This window comes from Oncorhynchus kisutch, linkage group LG21 (assembly GCF_002021735.2).
Source record: "Oncorhynchus kisutch isolate 150728-3 linkage group LG21, Okis_V2, whole genome shotgun sequence".
Classification (NCBI taxonomy): domain Eukaryota; kingdom Metazoa; phylum Chordata; class Actinopteri; order Salmoniformes; family Salmonidae; genus Oncorhynchus; species Oncorhynchus kisutch.
Genome location: NC_034194.2, coordinates 36,195,962 through 36,213,576, shown reverse-complemented (window position 1 = coordinate 36,213,576; position 17,615 = coordinate 36,195,962). Strand labels below are relative to the sequence as shown.

Below are 17,615 nucleotides of genomic sequence, written 5' to 3'. Positions count from 1 at the left end.
GTAGTCTAACCTAGAAGTGACAAAAGCATGGATTAATTTTTCTGCATCATTTTTGGACAGAAAGTTTCTGATTTTTGCAATGTTACGTAGATGGAAAAAAGCTGTCCTCGAAATGGTCTTGATATGTTCTTCAAAAGAGAGATCAGGGTCCAGAGTAACGCCGAGGTCCTTCACAGTTTTATTTGAGACGACTGTACAACCATTAAGATTAATTGTCAGATTCAACAGAAGATCTCTTTGTTTCTTGGGACCTAGAACAAGCATCTCTGTTTTGTCCGAGTTTAATAGTAGAAAGTTTGCAGCCATCCACTTCCTTATGTCTGAAACACATGCTTCTAGCGAGGGCAATTTTGGGGCTTCACCATGTTTCATTGAAATGTACAGCTGTGTGTCATCCGCATAGCAGTGAAAGTTTACATTATGTTTTCGAATAACATCCCCAAGAGGTAAAATATATAGTGAAAACAATAGTGGTCCTAAAACGGAACCTTGAGGAACACCGAAATTTACAGTTGATTTGTCAGAGGACAAACCATTCACAGAGACAAACTGATATCTTTCCAACAGATAAGATCTAAACCAGGCCAGAACATGTCCGTGTAGACCAATTTGGGTTTCCAATCTCTGCAAAAGAATGTGGTGATCGATGGTATCAAAAGCAGCACTAAGGTCTAGGAGCACGAGGACAGATGCAGAGCCTCGGTCCGATGCCATTAAAATGTAATTTACCACCTTCACAAGTGCCGTCTCAGTGCTATGATGGGGTCTAAAACCAGACTGAAGCATTTCGTATACATTGTTTGTCTTCAGGAAGGCAGTGAGTTGCTGCGCAACAGCCTTCTCTAAAATTTTTGAGAGGAATGGAAGATTCGATATAGGCCGATAGTTTTTTATATTTTCTGGGTCAAGGTTTGGCTTTTTCAAGAGAGGCTTTATTACTGCCACTTTTAGTGAGTTTGGTACACATCCAGTGGATAGAGAGCCGTTTATTATGTTCAACATAGGAGGGCCAAGCACAGGAAGCAGCTCTTTCAGTAGTTTAGTTGGAATAGGGTCCAGTATGCAGCTTGAAGGTTTAGAGGCCATGATTATTTTCATCATTGTGTCAAGAGATATAGTACTAAAACACTTGAGCGTCTCTCTTGATCCTAGGTCCTGGCAGAGTTGTGCAGACTCAGGACAACTGAGGTTTGGAGGAATACGCAGGTTTAAAGAGGAGTCCGTAATTTGCTTTCTAATAATCATAATCTTTTCCTCAAAGAAGTTCATGAATTTATCACTGCTAAAGTGAAAGTCATCCTCTCTTGGGGAATGCTGCTTTTTAGTTAGCTTTGCGACAGTATTAAAAAGGAATTTCGGATTGTTCTTATTTTCCTCAATTAAGTTAGAAAAATAGGATGATCGAGCAGCAGTAAGGGCTCTACGGTACTGCACGGTACCGTCCTTCCAAGCTAGTCGGAAGACTTCCAGTTTGGTGTGGCGCCATTTCCGTTCCAATTTTCTGGAAGCTTGCTTCAGAGCTCGGGTATTTTCTGTGTACCAGGGAGCTAGTTTCTTATGAGACATTTTTTTAGTTTTTAGGGGTGCAACTGCATCTAGGGTATTGCGCAAGATTAGATTGAGATCCTCAGTTAGGTGGTTAACTGATTTTTAAAGTTGTAGAAACATCTCAAGGATGATTAATGGAAACAGGATGCACCTGAGCTCAATTTTGAGTCTCAAAGCAAAGGGTCTGACTAATTATGCTAATAAGGTACTTCTGTGTTAAACATTTCCTGTTTTCGCTTTGTCATTATTTGGGTATTGTTTGTTGAGTAGTAGTATACAGTTGCTGAGATAAAAAATAAAAAAATGTAATCAATTTTAGAATAAGGCTGTAATGTAACAAAATGTGGAAAGTCAAGGGGTCTGAACACTTTCCGAAGGCACTGTATGCTACAAGACTGATGAACCAAACTACTCAGTAATCTCCTCCATATAGCCTCACACACTCACATATAACTCTCACACACTCACATACACACGTGCAAACACAAATATAAATATTTTTTTTTTGTGATTAGTGATCAATTAATGTATATATTTACAATTAGTAGTTTTGTTATCATTTTAACAAACCTTTTTTATTTTTCGTACTTATGTACTATAAAATGTTTTGTTGTACTGTGTTTTTAAAATACTTTTTTACCTGTATTGTTGTCGATCTCTTGTTTTCTTTGGAGCAAATAAATTAAACTTCAACTTAAAACTTAACTTTGGGTACCATTAATTGACTATTTAGCAGTCTGGCTATTTAGCAGTCTTATGGCTTGTGGGTAGAAGCTGTCTCGGAGCCTGTTGGTCTGAGAGCAGATGCTCCGGTACGGTTTGCCGGACAGTAGCAGAGTGAACAGTCTATGGCTTGGGTGGCTGGAGTCTTTGGCCATTTTTCGAGCCTTCCTGTCACACTGCCTGATATAGAGGTCCTGGATGGCAGGGAGCTTGGCCCCAGTGAAGTACTGGGCTGGGATTGAAAATAAAAATACAAATAAATTGAATAAAAATCTAGGACACAACACTACATAAAGACAACAACAGCATGGCAGCAACACATGACAACACAACATGGTAGCAACACAACACGGCAACAGCACAACATAGTAGCAGCACAAAACAAGGTACAAATATTGTTGGGCACAGACAACAGCAACAAGGGCAAGAATTCATCACGTGAAGCAACCACAACTGTCAGTAAGAGTGTCCATGATTGAGTCTTTGAATGAAGAGATTGAGATAAAACTGTCCGTTTGAGTGTTTGTTGCAGTTCGTTCCAGTCACTAGCTGCAGCGAACTGAAAAGACAAGCAACCCAGGAATATGTGTGCTTTGGGGACCTTTAATAGAATGTGACTGGCAGAACGGGTGTTGTATGCGGAGGATGAGGGCTTCAGCAGATATCTCAGATAAGGGGGGAGTGAGGCCGAAGAGGGTTTTATAAATAAGCAACAACCAGTGGGCCTTGCGACGGGTATACAGAGATGACCAGTTTACAGAGGAGTATAGAGTGCAGTGATGTGTCCTATAAGAAGCATTGGTGGCAAATCTGATGGCCGGATGGTAAAGAATATCTAGTCGTTCGAGAGCACCCTTACCTGCCGATCTATAAATTACTGGGGTGAAAGAGGAGTGATTACGTCAGAGGAAACCAAGTCTAGATTTAACTTTAGCCTGCAGCTTTGATATGTGCAGAGAGAAGAACAATGTCTAGCCATACTCCCAAACACTTGTGTGAGGTGACTACCTCAAGCTCTAACAAATTTTGATGATGGTGCTGGAGTCGTGCGTGGTCATGCAGTCGTAGGGGAACAGAGAGTACAGGAGGGGACTAAGCACACACCCCTGAGGGGCCCCCGTGGTGAGATTCAGTGTGGCGGAGGTGTTGCTGCCTACCCTTACCACCTGGGTGCAGCCCGTCAGGAAGTCCAGGATCCAGTTCCAGAGGTAGGGGTTCAGCCCCAGGATGCCAAGCTTGGTGATGAGCTTGGCGGGGTCTATGGTGTTGAACGCTGAGCTGTAGTCTATGGACAGCATTCTCACGTAGTTATTTCCCTTCTTGTCCTGTTGGGTGAGGACAGTGTGAAGTGCAGATCCATCTGTGGATCTGTTGGGGAGGTATGCAAATTCGAGTGGGTCTAGGGTGTCTGGGATGAGAGTGTTTTCTATCCAATAATAATAATAATATGCATATATTAGCAATTTAGGACAGATTTTGATGCAGTTCACTATGGGCACGCAATTCATCCAAAGGGGAAATACTGCCCCCTATCCTGAACAGGTTAACCTGTTAACCTGGCACAGAAAACATCAACAAGAAGATGAGTGGGAGTACTGTTGTTTCACTTTCAACCACAGAGATATCATGCGGCACAAGATGAGGCAAAGGGGAGGGATCAGCTCTATCCTGGTAGATGGGCGGATGAGGAGAACAAAATCAATAAGTCCGGACAACTCAAATCATAAGCAAAAGAAGAGTAAAGTCAGAAAGGGTACAGAAGAGTAGAGATGTCCAGAATACACTTCACTATGGAAAAGAAAAAGATTCAAACATAAAAGAAACAAAACAAATAAAAAAAATGTCCTGCAACTGTTCATAAAACCTGAAGCAGAGGGGCAGCATGAGGGTATGCCCACTGCACTGAGGCCAGGTAACACGGTCACCACCGATAAATCCATGATTATCGAAAACTTCAATAAGCATTTCTCAACGGCTGGCCATGCCTTCCGCCTGGCTACTCCAACCTCGGCCAACAGCTCCGCCCTCCCCGCAGCTCCTCGCCCAAGCCTCTCCAGGTTCTCCTTTACTCAAATCCAGATAGCAGATGTTCTGAAAGAGCTGCAAAACCTGGACCCGTACAAATCAGCTGGGCTTGACAATCTGGACCCTCTATTTCTGAAACTATCCGCCGCCATTGTCGCAACCCTTATTACCAGCCTGTTCAACCTCTCTTTCATATCGTCTGAGATCCCCAAGGATTGGAAAGCTGCCGCAGTCATCCCCCTCTTCAAAGGGGGAGACACCCTGGACCCAAACTGTTACAGACCTATATCCATCCTGCCCTGCCTATCTAAGGTCTTCGAAAGCCAAGTCAACAAACAGGTCACTGACCATCTCGAATCCCACCGTACCTTCTCCACTGTGCAATCTGGTTTCCGAGCCGGTCACGGGTGCACCTCAGCCACACTCAAGGTACTAAACGATATCATAACCGCCATCGATAAAAGACAGTACTGTGCAGCCGTATTCATCGACCTTGCCAAGGCTTTCGACTCTGTCAATCACCATATTCTTATCGGCAGACTCAGTAGCCTCGGTTTTTCGGATGACTGCCTTGCCTGGTTCACCAATTACTTTGCAGACAGAGTTCAGTGTGTCAAATCGGAGGGCATGCTGTCCGGTCCTCTGGCAGTCTCTATGGGGGTGCCACAGGGTTCAATTCTCGGGCCGACTCTTTTCTCTGTGTATATCAATGATGTTGCTCTTGCTGCGGGCGATTCCCTGATCCACCTCTACGCAGACGACACCATTCTATATACTTTCGGCCCGTCATTGGACACTGTGCTATCTAACCTCCAAACGAGCTTCAATGCCATACAACACTCCTTCCATGGCCTCCAACTGCTCTTAAACGCTAGTAAAACCAAATGCATGCTTTTCAACCGATCGCTGCCTGCACCCGCATGCCCGACTAGCATCACCACCCTGGATGGTTCCGACCTTGAATATGTGGACATCTATAAGTACCTAGGTGTCTGGCTAGACTGCAAACTCTCCTTCCAGACTCATCTCCAATCGAAAATCAAATCAAGAGTCGGCTTTCTATTCCGCAACAAAGCCTCCTTCACTCACGCCGCCAAGCTTACCCTAGTAAAACTGACAATCCTACCGATCCTCGACTTCGGCGATGTCATCTACAAAATGGCTTCCAACACTCTACTCAGCAAACTGGATGCAGTCTATCACAGTGCCATCCGTTTTGTCACTAAAGCACCTTATACCACCCACCACTGCGACTTGTATGCTCTAGTCGGCTGGCCCTCGCTACATATTCGTCGCCAGACCCACTGGCTCCAGGTCATCTACAAGTCCATGCTAGGTAAAGCTCCGCCTTATCTCAGTTCACTGGTCACGATGGCAACACCCATCCGTAGCACGCGCTCCAGCAGGTGTATCTCACTGATCATCCCTAAAGCCAACACCTCATTTGGCCGCCTTTCGTTCCAGTACTCTGCTGCCTGTGACTGGAACGAATTGCAAAAATCGCTGAAGTTGGAGACTTTTATCTCCCTCACCAACTTCAAACATCAGCTATCTGAGCAGCTAACCGATCGCTGCAGCTGTACATAGTCTATTGGTAAATAGCCCACCCATTTTCACCTACCTCATCCCCATACTGTTTTTATTTATTTACTTTTCTGCTCTTTTGCACACCAATATCTCTACCTGTACATGACCATCTGATCATTTATCACTCCAGTGTTAATCTGCAAAATTGTAATTATTCGCCTACCTTCTCATGCCTTTTACACACATTGTATATAGACTCCCCCTTTTTTTCTACTGTGTTATTGACTTGTTAATTGTTTACTCCATGTGTAACTCTGTGTTGTCTGTTCACACTGCTATGCTTTATCTTGGCCAGGTCGCAGTTGCAAATGAGAACTTGTTCTCAACTAGCCTACCTGGTTAAATAAAGGTGAAATAAAAAAATAAAAAATAAATGTCTGTGTCAACATAGTGAGATGCATGTATGACTGTTTATGACTAAATGTAGTTTATTGTTACCCCTACAGTATACCTCCATGAGGGGGTACCAAGTTAACTCAACTCTCTGAGATCTCTGATCTTGCCTGGGACGTGGTGCCGATCCAGAGCCACATCAACCAGCTTGTTGGGGAATAAAAACGCATGAACTTTTAATTAACAAGGCACACCTGTTAATTTAAATGCATTCCAGGTGACTGACTAACTCATGAAGCTGGTTGAGAGAATGCCAATAGTGTGTAAAGCTGTCATCAAGGCAAAGGGTGGCTACTTTGAAGAATCTCAAATATAACATATATTTTGATTTGTTTAACACTTTTTTTGGTTAGTACATGATTCCATATGTGTTATTTCATAGTTTTGATGTCTTCACTATTATTCTACAATGTATAAAATATATTTTTTTAATTAAGAAAAACCCTTCAATGAGTAGGTGTGTCCAAACGTTTGACTCGTACTGTATATTTGGGTTATGTGAGTCTCCTATCCAGAGTGGAAGAAGGGAGTAACGTTGAAGAAACCATGGTAGATGGATTAAAGAAAGCAGTAAATGCTACTCGCCAACGGGATCCTGACATCCTGACAAAAAGGTGGACTTTGTATCGTTTTTTTGCATTGGTTATAAACTGGACAGCGCAAACCAAGACGAAGGAAGAAGAAGGTGGTTGCCATTGGATCAAAGAAAGCCTCATCAACTGAGGGATAGTGAAATGCTACATGTTAAAAGGTGGACTTCGTATTTTTTATTACAGTGGTCATAAACTGTACAGCACAAGTGGAGAAGAAGTCTAAGACTATTTGAATCATTGTGAATGCAGCTGAACGTCATTGTGATTTCACAGCCGAGGCCGTGCAAGAAATCCTGTTAGTGAATGTTCCGTCATCACAGACATTTGAGCCTGTGTAGGGATGTATTTTGGAGTGGACTGTGATTTGAAGAAGTGGGTTTTCTTAGTTGATGTGTTTAATTTTGTATGATATCGTTTTCCCCCTTTCCTGCAACGTTTCTTATTCAATACCCCGCCCAGCTGGTAGCGGTAATGCACCATTAAAATTGGATGCCAACTCCCTTTATACCCCATCGAAGAAGAAGATCAACGAAGCCTCGTAAAGTTTTCATGCCAGATCCCTTATTCACCGTAGTGACGTCAATTTAGAGCGACAAGCAACAATGGTGAGTGAGCAAGCAGATTTCTTTCGGGCTCATGTTTTGATAAGATATTACAAGGATTTACCGGATTTTGTAGCTTAATATTAAAGATGTAGCTTTTTAATTTATACATAAAACACGATTTTATGTATTTGTTTAAAAAAAATTAAACGCCTTCGTTGTATTAAACCCTCATTATTGTCAGCTACCTTAGCTAGCTGGCTAACTTTAGCTAGCTGTTAACTCTTACGTTGAATAACGTTACAGCGTTCAGTTTGCCGGTAGCTAACTAGCTAGCATGTTGATTCCCCGATCAGGAAATTCATAGCAGCGATTACGAATCGCACTTAAATAAACTAAAGCTAGCCAACTTAAAGAAACTAAAGATGTCAGCTAGCTAATAAAGTCTAGCGTTACCAACAATAAGCCTGATTCAAGGTGCCTCGATTGATTGATTCTACCTCCAGGATATGTAGCTAATGTGTGTGTTTATGATTTCAGGGTCAAAGCCAAAGTGGGGGCCATGGACCTGGTGGAGGCAAGAAGGATGACAAGGTGAGCATGACATGGCAACAATCAGAGCCTCTGACAACGCCATCTCAATAGCTACCAGCTGTATCTTTCAGATTTCTGTGTTAACCTGCATTATTCTACTGCCACAAAACATGTCACCATATCATATGCCAACAGGACAAGAAGAAGAAGTATGAGCCTCCCATCCCCACCAGAGTTGGGAAGAGGAAGAAGAAGAGCAAGGGACCAGATGCGGCCAGCAAGCTACCTTTAGGTAGCGTAACCATTTCCCTAAGTGATGGGACATTAGTTATCTTTATAAATAACCTATAAACTCAATATCTCGCTTGGTGTTTTACATGTTTTTCTGTATGTCATTCCCAACTCTAGCTTTGTAATTTCTTATTCACTCGCTTGTCAAGAGAAACAATATTCATAATGTATGGCAAGGGTAGGCAACTAGATTCAGCCGCGGGGGCCATAACACATCTTTTTATTCCTGGGAATACTTGGGAACAGATTTCCTAAACACTTTGTTTTTTTAGGAATTCCTGGTGATGTCAGTCTTTTTAGACCAAAACTAACACCACCACCACCCCAGAAACTTTGGGTGGACAAAAATAATCACTTGTGGGCCGGTTTTGGTCCCTGGGCCGCCTGTTGCCTACCCCTGACGTATGCTATGTGTGTTTCCCCCTGACGTATGCTCTGTATGTTTCTCCCTGACGTATGCTATGTGTGTTTCTCCCTGACGTATGCTCTGTGTGTTTCTCCCTGACGTATGCTATGTGTGTTTCTCCCTGACGTATGCTATGTGTGTTTCCCCCTGACGTATGCTATGTGTGGTTTCCCCCTGACGTATGCTCTGTGTGGTTTCCCCCTGACGTATGCTCTGTGTGGTTTCCCCCTGACGTATGCTCTGTGTGGTTTCCCCCTGACGTATGCTCTGTGTGGTTTCCCCCTGACGTATGCTCTGTGTGGTTTCCCCCTGACGTATGCTCTGTGTGGTTTCCCCCTGACGTATGCTCTGTGTGGTTTCCCCCTGACGTATGCTCTGTGTGGTTTCCCCCTGACGTATGCTCTGTGTGGTTTCCCCCTGACGTATGCTCTGTGTGGTTTCCCCCTGACGTATGCTCTGTGTGGTTTCCCCCTGACGTATGCTCTGTGTGGTTTCCCCCTGACGTATGCTCTGTGTGGTTTCCCCCTGACGTATGCTCTGTGTGGTTTCTCCCTGATGTATGCAGTCACCCCTCACACCCACTGCCGTCTGAAGCTGCTGAAGCAGGAGAGGATCAAAGACTACCTGCTGATGGAGGAGGAGTTCATCAGGAACCAGGAGCAGATGAAACCGCTGGAGGAAAAACAGGAGGTACTGACTACAGATTTATATTACTTTATAAGGTACACCATCCTGTTCACGAAAATGGTTAGTTCCTACAGACCGTGAGCCACGTGGCCGTGGCTTGCTAGTTAAAGCAGGCAAACGGGCATCCAGGCATTCAGTTATTGTTTGATTGCACGTTAGAATGGTCAAAATGAGTGACCTAAGTGACTCTCAGCGTGGCGTGATCGTCGGTGCCAGGCGCGTCGTGTTCAGTATCTCAAAAACGGCCTCCTGGGCTTTTTTATCCACGACAGTATCTAGAGTTTACTAGAATTTAGGAGAGAAAAACATTGCCTGGTCTGACAAATCCTGGTTCCTGTTGATGGCAGAGTCAAGATTTGGCGTAAGCAGGATGAGTCCATGGCCCCATCTTGCCTGGTGTCAACAGTACAGTTTGGTAGCGGTGGTGAAATGGTGTGGGGAATGTTTACCTGGCAAACATTAGGTCCCTTGATACCAATTGAGCCACATTTCCATGCAACGAAGAATTCAGGATGTTCTGGAGGTAAAGGGGTGTTCGACCCGGTACTAGATGGATGTACGTAATAAACTGGCTGCTGAGTTTGTAATACCATATTGTATGTATGTATATATAATAGTATATTACTGTAGTTTATCAGATGAAACCACTAAAGGAGAAACGGTACTGATACAGTAAACTCTGTAGGACATTTTACTTAAAAAGATATATAGCCTACATTCTTATTCAGAGCCACTTAGTTAGTGCATTCGTCTTAAGATGGCTAGGTGGGACAACCACGTGTCTGTTTGCTAAATAATGAATCACTTGATTTACTTGAGAAACCTGCCTTAGGCTATGTCAATTCAACTCATAAGTTGTCTTCCATGTATTTCCTATGTCTGTTCTGCAGGAGGAGAGGTCCAAGGTGGATGACCTGAGGGGAACACCCATGTCTGTGGGGAACCTGGAGGAGATCATTGATGACAACCATGCCATCGTGTCTACGTCAGTAGGGTCAGAGCACTATGTCAGCATCCTCTCCTTCGTAGACAAAGACCTGCTGGAGCCCGGCTGCTCTGTACTACTCAACCACAAGGTACTGACATATCTGCTCTGTACCACTCAACCACAAGGTACTGACATATCTGCTCTGTACCACTCAACCACAAGGTACTGACATATCTGCTCTGTACCACTCAACCACAAGGTACTGACATATCTGCTCTGTACCACTCAACCACAAGGTACTGACATATCTGCTCTGTACCACTCAACCACAAGGTACTGACATAAAATCAGCAAAAAAATAAACGTCCCTTTTTCAGGACCCTGTTTGTAAAAATCCAAATAACTTCACAGATCTTCATTGTAAAGGGTTTAAACACTGTTTCCCATGCTTGTTCAATGAACCATAAACAATTAATGAACATGCACCTGTGGAACGGTCGTTAAGACACAGCTTACAGACGGTAGGCAATTAAGGTCACATTTATGACAACTTAGAACAAAGGGGGGGTCAAAAGTAACAGTCAGTATCTGGTGTGGCCACTAGCTGCATTAAGTACTGCAGTGCATCTCCTCATGGACTGCACCAGATTTGCCAGTTCTTGCTGTGAGATGATACCCCACTCTTCCACCAATGCCCCTGCAAGTTCCCGGACATTTCAGGGGGGAATGGCCCTAGCCCTCACCCTCCGATCCAACAGGTCCCAGACGTGCTCAATGGGATTGAAATCTGGGCTCTTCGCTGGCCATGGCAGAAGGCTGACATTCCTGTCTTGCAGGAAATCACGCACAGAACAAGCAGTATGGCTGGTGGCATTGTCATGCTGGAGGGTCATGTCAGGATGAGCCTACAGGAAGTGTACCACATGAGGGAGGAGGATGTCTTCCCTGTAACGCACAGCGTTGAGATTGCCTGCAATGACAACAAGCTCAGTCCGATGAGTCAGTGACACACCACCCCAGACCACCTCCAAGTCGATCCTGCTCCAGAGTACAGGCCTCGGTGTAACGCTCATTCCTTCGACGATAAACGCAAATCCGACCATCACCCCTGGTGAGACAAAACCGTGACTCGTCAGTGAAGAGCACTTTTTGCCAGTCCTGTCTGGTCCAGCGACAGTGGGTTTGTGCTCATAGGAGACGTTGTTGCCGGTGATGTCTGGTGAGGACCTGCCTTACAACAGGTCTACAAGCCCTAAGTCCAGCCTCTCTCAGCCTATTGCAGACAATCTGAGCACTGATGGAGGGATTGTGCTTTCCTGGTGTAACTTGGGCAGTTGTTGTTGCCATCCTGTACCTGTCCAGCAGGTGTGATGTTTGGATGTACAGATCCTGTGCAGGTGTTGTTACATGTGGTCTGCTACTGCGAGGACAATCAGCTGTCCGTCCTGTCTCCCTGTAGCTCTGTCTTAGGCGTCTCACAGTACGGACATTGCAATTTATTGCCCTGGCCGGATCTGCAGTCCTCATGCCTCCTTGCAGCATGCCTAAGGCACGTTCACACAGATGAACAGGGACCCTGGGCATCTTTCTTTTGGTGTTTTTCAGACTCAGTAGAAAGGCCTCTTTAGTGTCCTAAGTTTTCATAACTGTGACCTTAATTGCCTACCGTCTGTAAGCAGTGTCTTAACGACCGTTCCACAGGTGCATGTTCATTATTTGTTCATGGTTAATTGAACAAGCATGGGAAACACTGTGTAAACCCTTTACAATGAAGATCTGTGAAGGTATTTCGATTTTTCCGAATTATCTTTGAAAGACAGGGTCCTGAAAAGGGGACGTTTCTTTTTTTGCTGAGTTTATATCTGCTCTGTACTAAACCACGAAGTAAAGACAACTGTCTACCCATAGTCAGGAACGTAGCCTCTGAATTGGGCTTTGTGTTGTCGTTAATAGTTTTTACATTAATTAGTTGCATTGTAATCCGAGATGTTTTATGTTTTTAATCTTTGACAATATAAGTGTGTTAAGCCAAAGTCCCCATTGTGTGGGGAAAGTATTTCTGTTATGATGTGTGAGTGACGTTGATTGACTCTGTTCCATGTTCTCTAGGTCCATGCTGTGATTGGTGTCCTGATGGACGACACTGATCCCCTGGTCACGGTGATGAAGGTGGAGAAGGCCCCTCAGGAGACCTACGCTGACATAGGAGGTCTGGACAGCCAGATCCAGGAGATCAAGGTACAAGACCACAGCCTTTATAACACAGCTACTATCTGACATAGGAGGTCTGGACAGCCAGATCCACGTGATCAAGGCACAACAGAGGGCATCACCCTACATAACACACTCTATAACACTACAAGCTGTAACACAGTAACTACCAGTGGTAATAACCATGTCTTTACCCTGTAACTAACCGGTATAAACAGCCTGAGAGGGGAGGGACATACTATACTCCACGTTCGTTAACACTATACATTTCATGGTGACTGCCATAATAACAGTTGATGTTGTACTGTAGGAGTCCGTGGAGCTGCCTCTCACCCACCCTGAGTACTATGAGGAGATGGGCATCAAGCCTCCTAAAGGAGTCATCCTCTATGGGGCACCTGGCACTGGTGAGTTTGATCAATATTTAACCATTCACATTCTTCCACGCTAAGTTGGTTTAGAAAAATGTTCCTGGTTATTCAAGAGGAAATTATTTCCAAAGTTGTTCAAAACTGTTTACACAACAAGAAGCACCAAAACAACGTACATAATCCCTGAGACGTGCATAGCAACGAGCAGTATGTAATGAACAGTGTGAGCCTGTTTGTGTGTCTCTGCTGATGTCTCTGTTTGCCTCTCTGTGTTAGGTAAGACCCTGCTGGCCAAGGCGGTGGCCAACCAGACGTCAGCTACGTTCCTGCGTGTGGTGGGCTCTGAGCTGATTCAGAAGTACCTGGGGGACGGGCCCAAGCTGGTCAGAGAGCTGTTCAGGGTGGCAGAGGAACACGCACCGTCCATCGTCTTCATCGATGAGATAGACGCCATCGGCACTAAAAGGTACTAAAATACTTCCAGTTGGATCCACTGGTAACACCAGGGCTCCAGAGCTGTGTTCATTAGGCACGGAAGTGGAAGGAAACAGACTGAAACGGAGAGGGACTACCTGGACACGTGTTTATTTTCCATTGTAAAACGTTTTAGATCTTCCTCAGTTGTGTGCCCTAATGAACACAACCCAGGACTGTTTCTCTACTCGGACTATATCCACTGTGTGTTTCTCTACTCTGACTATATCCACTGTGTGTTTCTCTACTCGGACTATATCCACTGTGTGTTTCTCTACTCTGACTATATCCACTGTGTGTTTCTCTACTCTGACTATATCCACTGTGTGTTTCTCTACTCTGACTATATCCACTGTGTGTTTCTCTACTCTGACTATATCCACTGTGTGTTTCTCTACTCTGACTATATCCACTGTGTGTTTCTCTACTCTGACTATATCCACTGTGTGTTTCTCTACTCGGACTATATCCACTGTGTGTTTCTCTACTCGGACTATATCCACTGTGTGTTTCTCTACTCGGACTATATCCACTGTGTGTTTCTCTACTCGGACTATATCCACTGTGTGTTTCTCTACTCGGACAGATATGACTCTAACTCTGGAGGAGAACGGGAAATCCAGAGGACTTTGCTGGAGCTTCTCAACCAGCTGGATGGTTTTGACTCTAGAGGAGATGTGAAGGTGATCATGGCCACCAACAGGATAGAGACTCTGGACCCTGCCCTCATCAGGCCTGGTAAGATGCTCTCAGTAGGATCTGAAAAATATTTTGGACATTTGATATATAAATGGACCAATAGAGCTGTACACTTGGACAGGGATAAAGGTGTATATTGAGGATTGAGATTCTACTATAAAATGAATGCAGATTTAATTTCCTCATTCTGAACTCCATAGCTTGGCCTTTTTATTAGTGAACAACAGATGGAGCTCTCAAAGCTCTTCTACACAACTCAAATCAAAAGCAACAACATTCACTGAAGCCATTTGAGCAAAGCAACCTTTATCTCCACACACTGTTGAGTCCATCTCAATAAGTATTCTATTCTAGAATCGGAATGAGTAGAACCGAACAGTCATTCTCTTCGTGATGTTCCATGCCCTCCTCACCCCCTGGTTATGTGGTTCTTCCAGGGCGTATTGACAGGAAGATCGAGTTCCCCCTGCCTGATGAGAAGACCAAGAGGAGGATCTTCAACATCCACACCAGCAGGATGACCGTAGCAGACGACGTCACCCTGGACGACCTGATCTTAGCTAAAGATGACCTATCAGGAGCTGACATCAAGGTAATACGGCTGGCCAGGGTTTCCTCTACCACCGCTGTAGGCCAGGTGCACTTTTTTTGCAGGATCATTAGTAGTTCTGCGCAGTCTGACTGTAATGTAGTCCATCTCAAACGCACACTATGGCTGTCCAGGGTTCCCACTACCAATACTTACATGAGGTAGGCCCCCCAGTCAAGCACTGTGCATGTCCAAAATGACTGGCCTCTATTGGTTTCAATTGAATGTTGTGTGTTTTTTTAGCTCTGAGTGTTGTCTTGCAGATGTTTGAAAACCACCTAGGGGAAACAGGGCTGTAGAACACATGACCTTGGGGAAACAGGGCTGTAGAACACATGACCTTGGGGAAACAGGGCTGTAGAACACATGACCTAGGGGAAACAGGGCTGTAGAACACATGACCTAGGGGAAACAGGGCTGTAGAACACATGACCTAGGGGAAACAGGGCTGTAGAACACATGACCTAGGGGAAACAGGGCTGTAGAACACATGACCTAGGGGAAACAGGGCTGTAGAACACATGACCTAGGGGAAACAGGGCTGTAGAACACATGACCTAGGGGAAACAGGGCTGTAGAACACATGACCTAGGGGAAACAGGGCTGTAGAACACATGACCTAGGGGAAACAGGGCTGTAGAACACATGACCTAGGGGAAACCGGGCTGTAGAACACATGACCTAGGGGAAACAGGGCTGTAGAACACATGGGGAAACAGGGCTGTAGAACACATGGGGAAACAGGGCTGTAGAACACATGGGGAAACAGGGCTGTAGAACACATGACCTAGGGGAAACAGGGCTGTAGAACACATGACCTAGGGGAAACAGGGCTGTAGAACACATGACCTAGGGGAAACAGGGATGTAGAACACATGACCTAGGGGAAACAGGGCTGTAGAACACATTAGTGCCTCGAGGCACACCAGAGGAGTACGGTGTTTGGAACAGAAGCTCCCATTGACTTGACTGTGCTGCCCTCTTGTGACAGCTCTTTACTTTTACAGTACAGCTTTTTGTTCCTCCCTCATTCCTATGTTCCCACTATATCTATTTTACCATGTTAAATCAGTGATATTTTTAAAGAAATGGAGACGAGGATACATTTTGAAACCGTCTGAACAGGGCTCTTTTTCTGTTACATTTCTATCTGTATTTGAAAGCCATAATCTTCTGAGACTAACCTGTCCTCTCATCCTTCAGGCCATCTGTACTGAGGCTGGCCTCATGGCCCTGAGAGAGCGCAGGATGAAGGTCACCAACGAAGACTTCAAGAAGTCCAAGGAGAATGTGCTGTACAAGAAACAGGAGGGCACACCAGAGGGCCTGTACCTCTAACCTATGACCCCTGACCTGTCCGCAGTGTGAAAGAGAGGAGTCTGGCTGTCTCCTCACAGAACGGAGTTTTGATATATTTTGTTGCATGTTACGTTGGACTCAACACTCCCACTGTCTACCTTTATGTGCTATGATATGACAGACAATAAATACAATAATTTGAATGTGAGAGAATTGTTGTTATTCATTGTCCCATATATGATTATATATTCCCCTCTATGTTATCTCACTTTAGTAGAGGTAGTGTTGCGTAGCTAGTGTCTTAACCGTTTGGAGAAGCCTGGAAATCTCGGCTACATTAGAAGCAGTGTTACTTGGCATACCGTCTGCATACACACTTGTGGGTCAATTCAATAACTGTGGTTCATTAACTCCAGAAATAATCTTCATATCTTAATTTAAGTTCACAAACTAACACGTCTTTTTTTTTGCGGCTCAGCCACTGCAGTTAATTTGATTCATGCTGCAGAAAAGCAACATTGATTGAACTGCTCTTGATGTGGGGCCAAGTGTAACTTGGTACTCAGCACAACGCTTGCTTGAGTGAAAATGCTGCATGCAGCCCTGCCCTCTTTCTCTCTGACATCCCCTTATTAAATCAGTCACGTAGTTCAAATGCAACACTGGAATGAGACCTTTGGCCTGCCATGGATAATAACTGAGTGACTGAGCTGAGCCACCAGGCCAGCAGGCAGGGGAGACTGTTGGCCTGCCATGGATAATAACTGAGTGACTGAGCTGAGCCATACCAGGCCAGCAGGCAGGGGAGACGGATGGCCTGCCATGGATAATAACTGAGTGACTGAGCTGAGCCAGGCCAGCAGGCAGGGGAGACTCTGTCACAGATATTAACAGAGTGACTGAGCTGAGCCACCAGGCCAGCAGGCAGGGGAGACTGTTGGCCTGCCATGGATAATAACTGAGTGACTGAGCTGAGCCACACCAGGCCAGCAAGCAGGGGAGACTGTTGGCCTGCCATGGATAATAACTGAGTGACTGAGCTGAGCCACACCAGACCAGCAGGCAGGGGAGACTGTTGGCCTGACATGGATAATAACTGAGTGACTGAGCTGAGCCACACCAGACCAGCAGGCAGGGGAGACTGTTGGCCTGCCATGGATAATAACTGAGTGACTGAGCTGAGCCAGGCCAGCAGGCAGGGGAGACAGTCTGTCACAGATATTAACAGAGTGACTGAGCTGAGCCAGCAGGCAGGGGAGACGGTCTGTCACAGATAATAACAGAGTGACTGAGCTGAGCCACACCAGGCCAGCAAGCAGGGGAGACGGATGGCCTGCCATGGATAATAACAGAGTGACTGAGCTGAGCCACACCAGGCCAGCAAGCAGGGGAGACGGTTGGCCTGCCACGGATATTAACAGAGTGACTGAGCTGAGCCACACCAGGCCAGCAAGCAGGGGAGACGGTTGGCCTGCCATGGATAATAACTTGAGGGTGACTGAGCTGAGCCACACCAGGCCAGCAGGCAAGGGAGACGGCCTGTCACAGATATTAACAGAGTGACTGAGCTGAGCCACACCAGGCCAGCAAGCAGGGGAGACGGTTGGCCTGCCATGGATAATAACAGAGTGACTGAGCTGAGCCACACCAGGCCAGCAAGCAGGGGAGACGGTTGGCCTGCCATGGATAATAACAGAGTGACTGAGCTGAGCCAC

At 45.3% G+C, this 17,615-nt stretch overlaps 1 protein-coding gene across 2 annotated transcripts; it reads left to right on the top strand.

Annotated features, from left to right (window-relative positions):
• Positions 1 to 6,794: 6,794 nt before the first annotated feature.
• Positions 6,795 to 16,108, top strand: LOC109908373 (26S proteasome regulatory subunit 4). 2 transcript variants are annotated; one of them, XM_031800430.1, is made up of 12 exons: positions 6,795 to 7,027; positions 7,329 to 7,474; positions 7,952 to 8,005; positions 8,141 to 8,237; positions 9,208 to 9,332; positions 10,220 to 10,405; positions 12,367 to 12,495; positions 12,779 to 12,875; positions 13,116 to 13,305; positions 13,900 to 14,051; positions 14,450 to 14,604; positions 15,805 to 16,108. In XM_031800430.1, the coding sequence occupies exons 2-12, from the start codon at positions 7,472 to 7,474 to the stop codon at positions 15,937 to 15,939; spliced, it is 1,323 nt and encodes a 440-aa protein (XP_031656290.1). In that variant the 5' UTR covers positions 6,795 to 7,027; positions 7,329 to 7,471; the 3' UTR covers positions 15,940 to 16,108. The 2 variants fall into 2 exon arrangements, with proteins under 2 accessions (XP_031656290.1, XP_020362608.1); XM_020507019.2 differs by having other exon boundaries at positions 6,795 to 7,474.
• Positions 16,109 to 17,615: the final 1,507 nt, after the last annotated feature.

Coding starts and splice junctions, on each gene's coding strand:
- LOC109908373 (XM_031800430.1), top strand. Junction 8,006..8,140: donor GAGGCAAGAAGGATGACAAG/GTGAGCATGACA, acceptor ATATGCCAACAG/GACAAGAAGAAGAAGTATGA. Junction 14,605..15,804: donor TATCAGGAGCTGACATCAAG/GTAATACGGCTG, acceptor CTCATCCTTCAG/GCCATCTGTACTGAGGCTGG.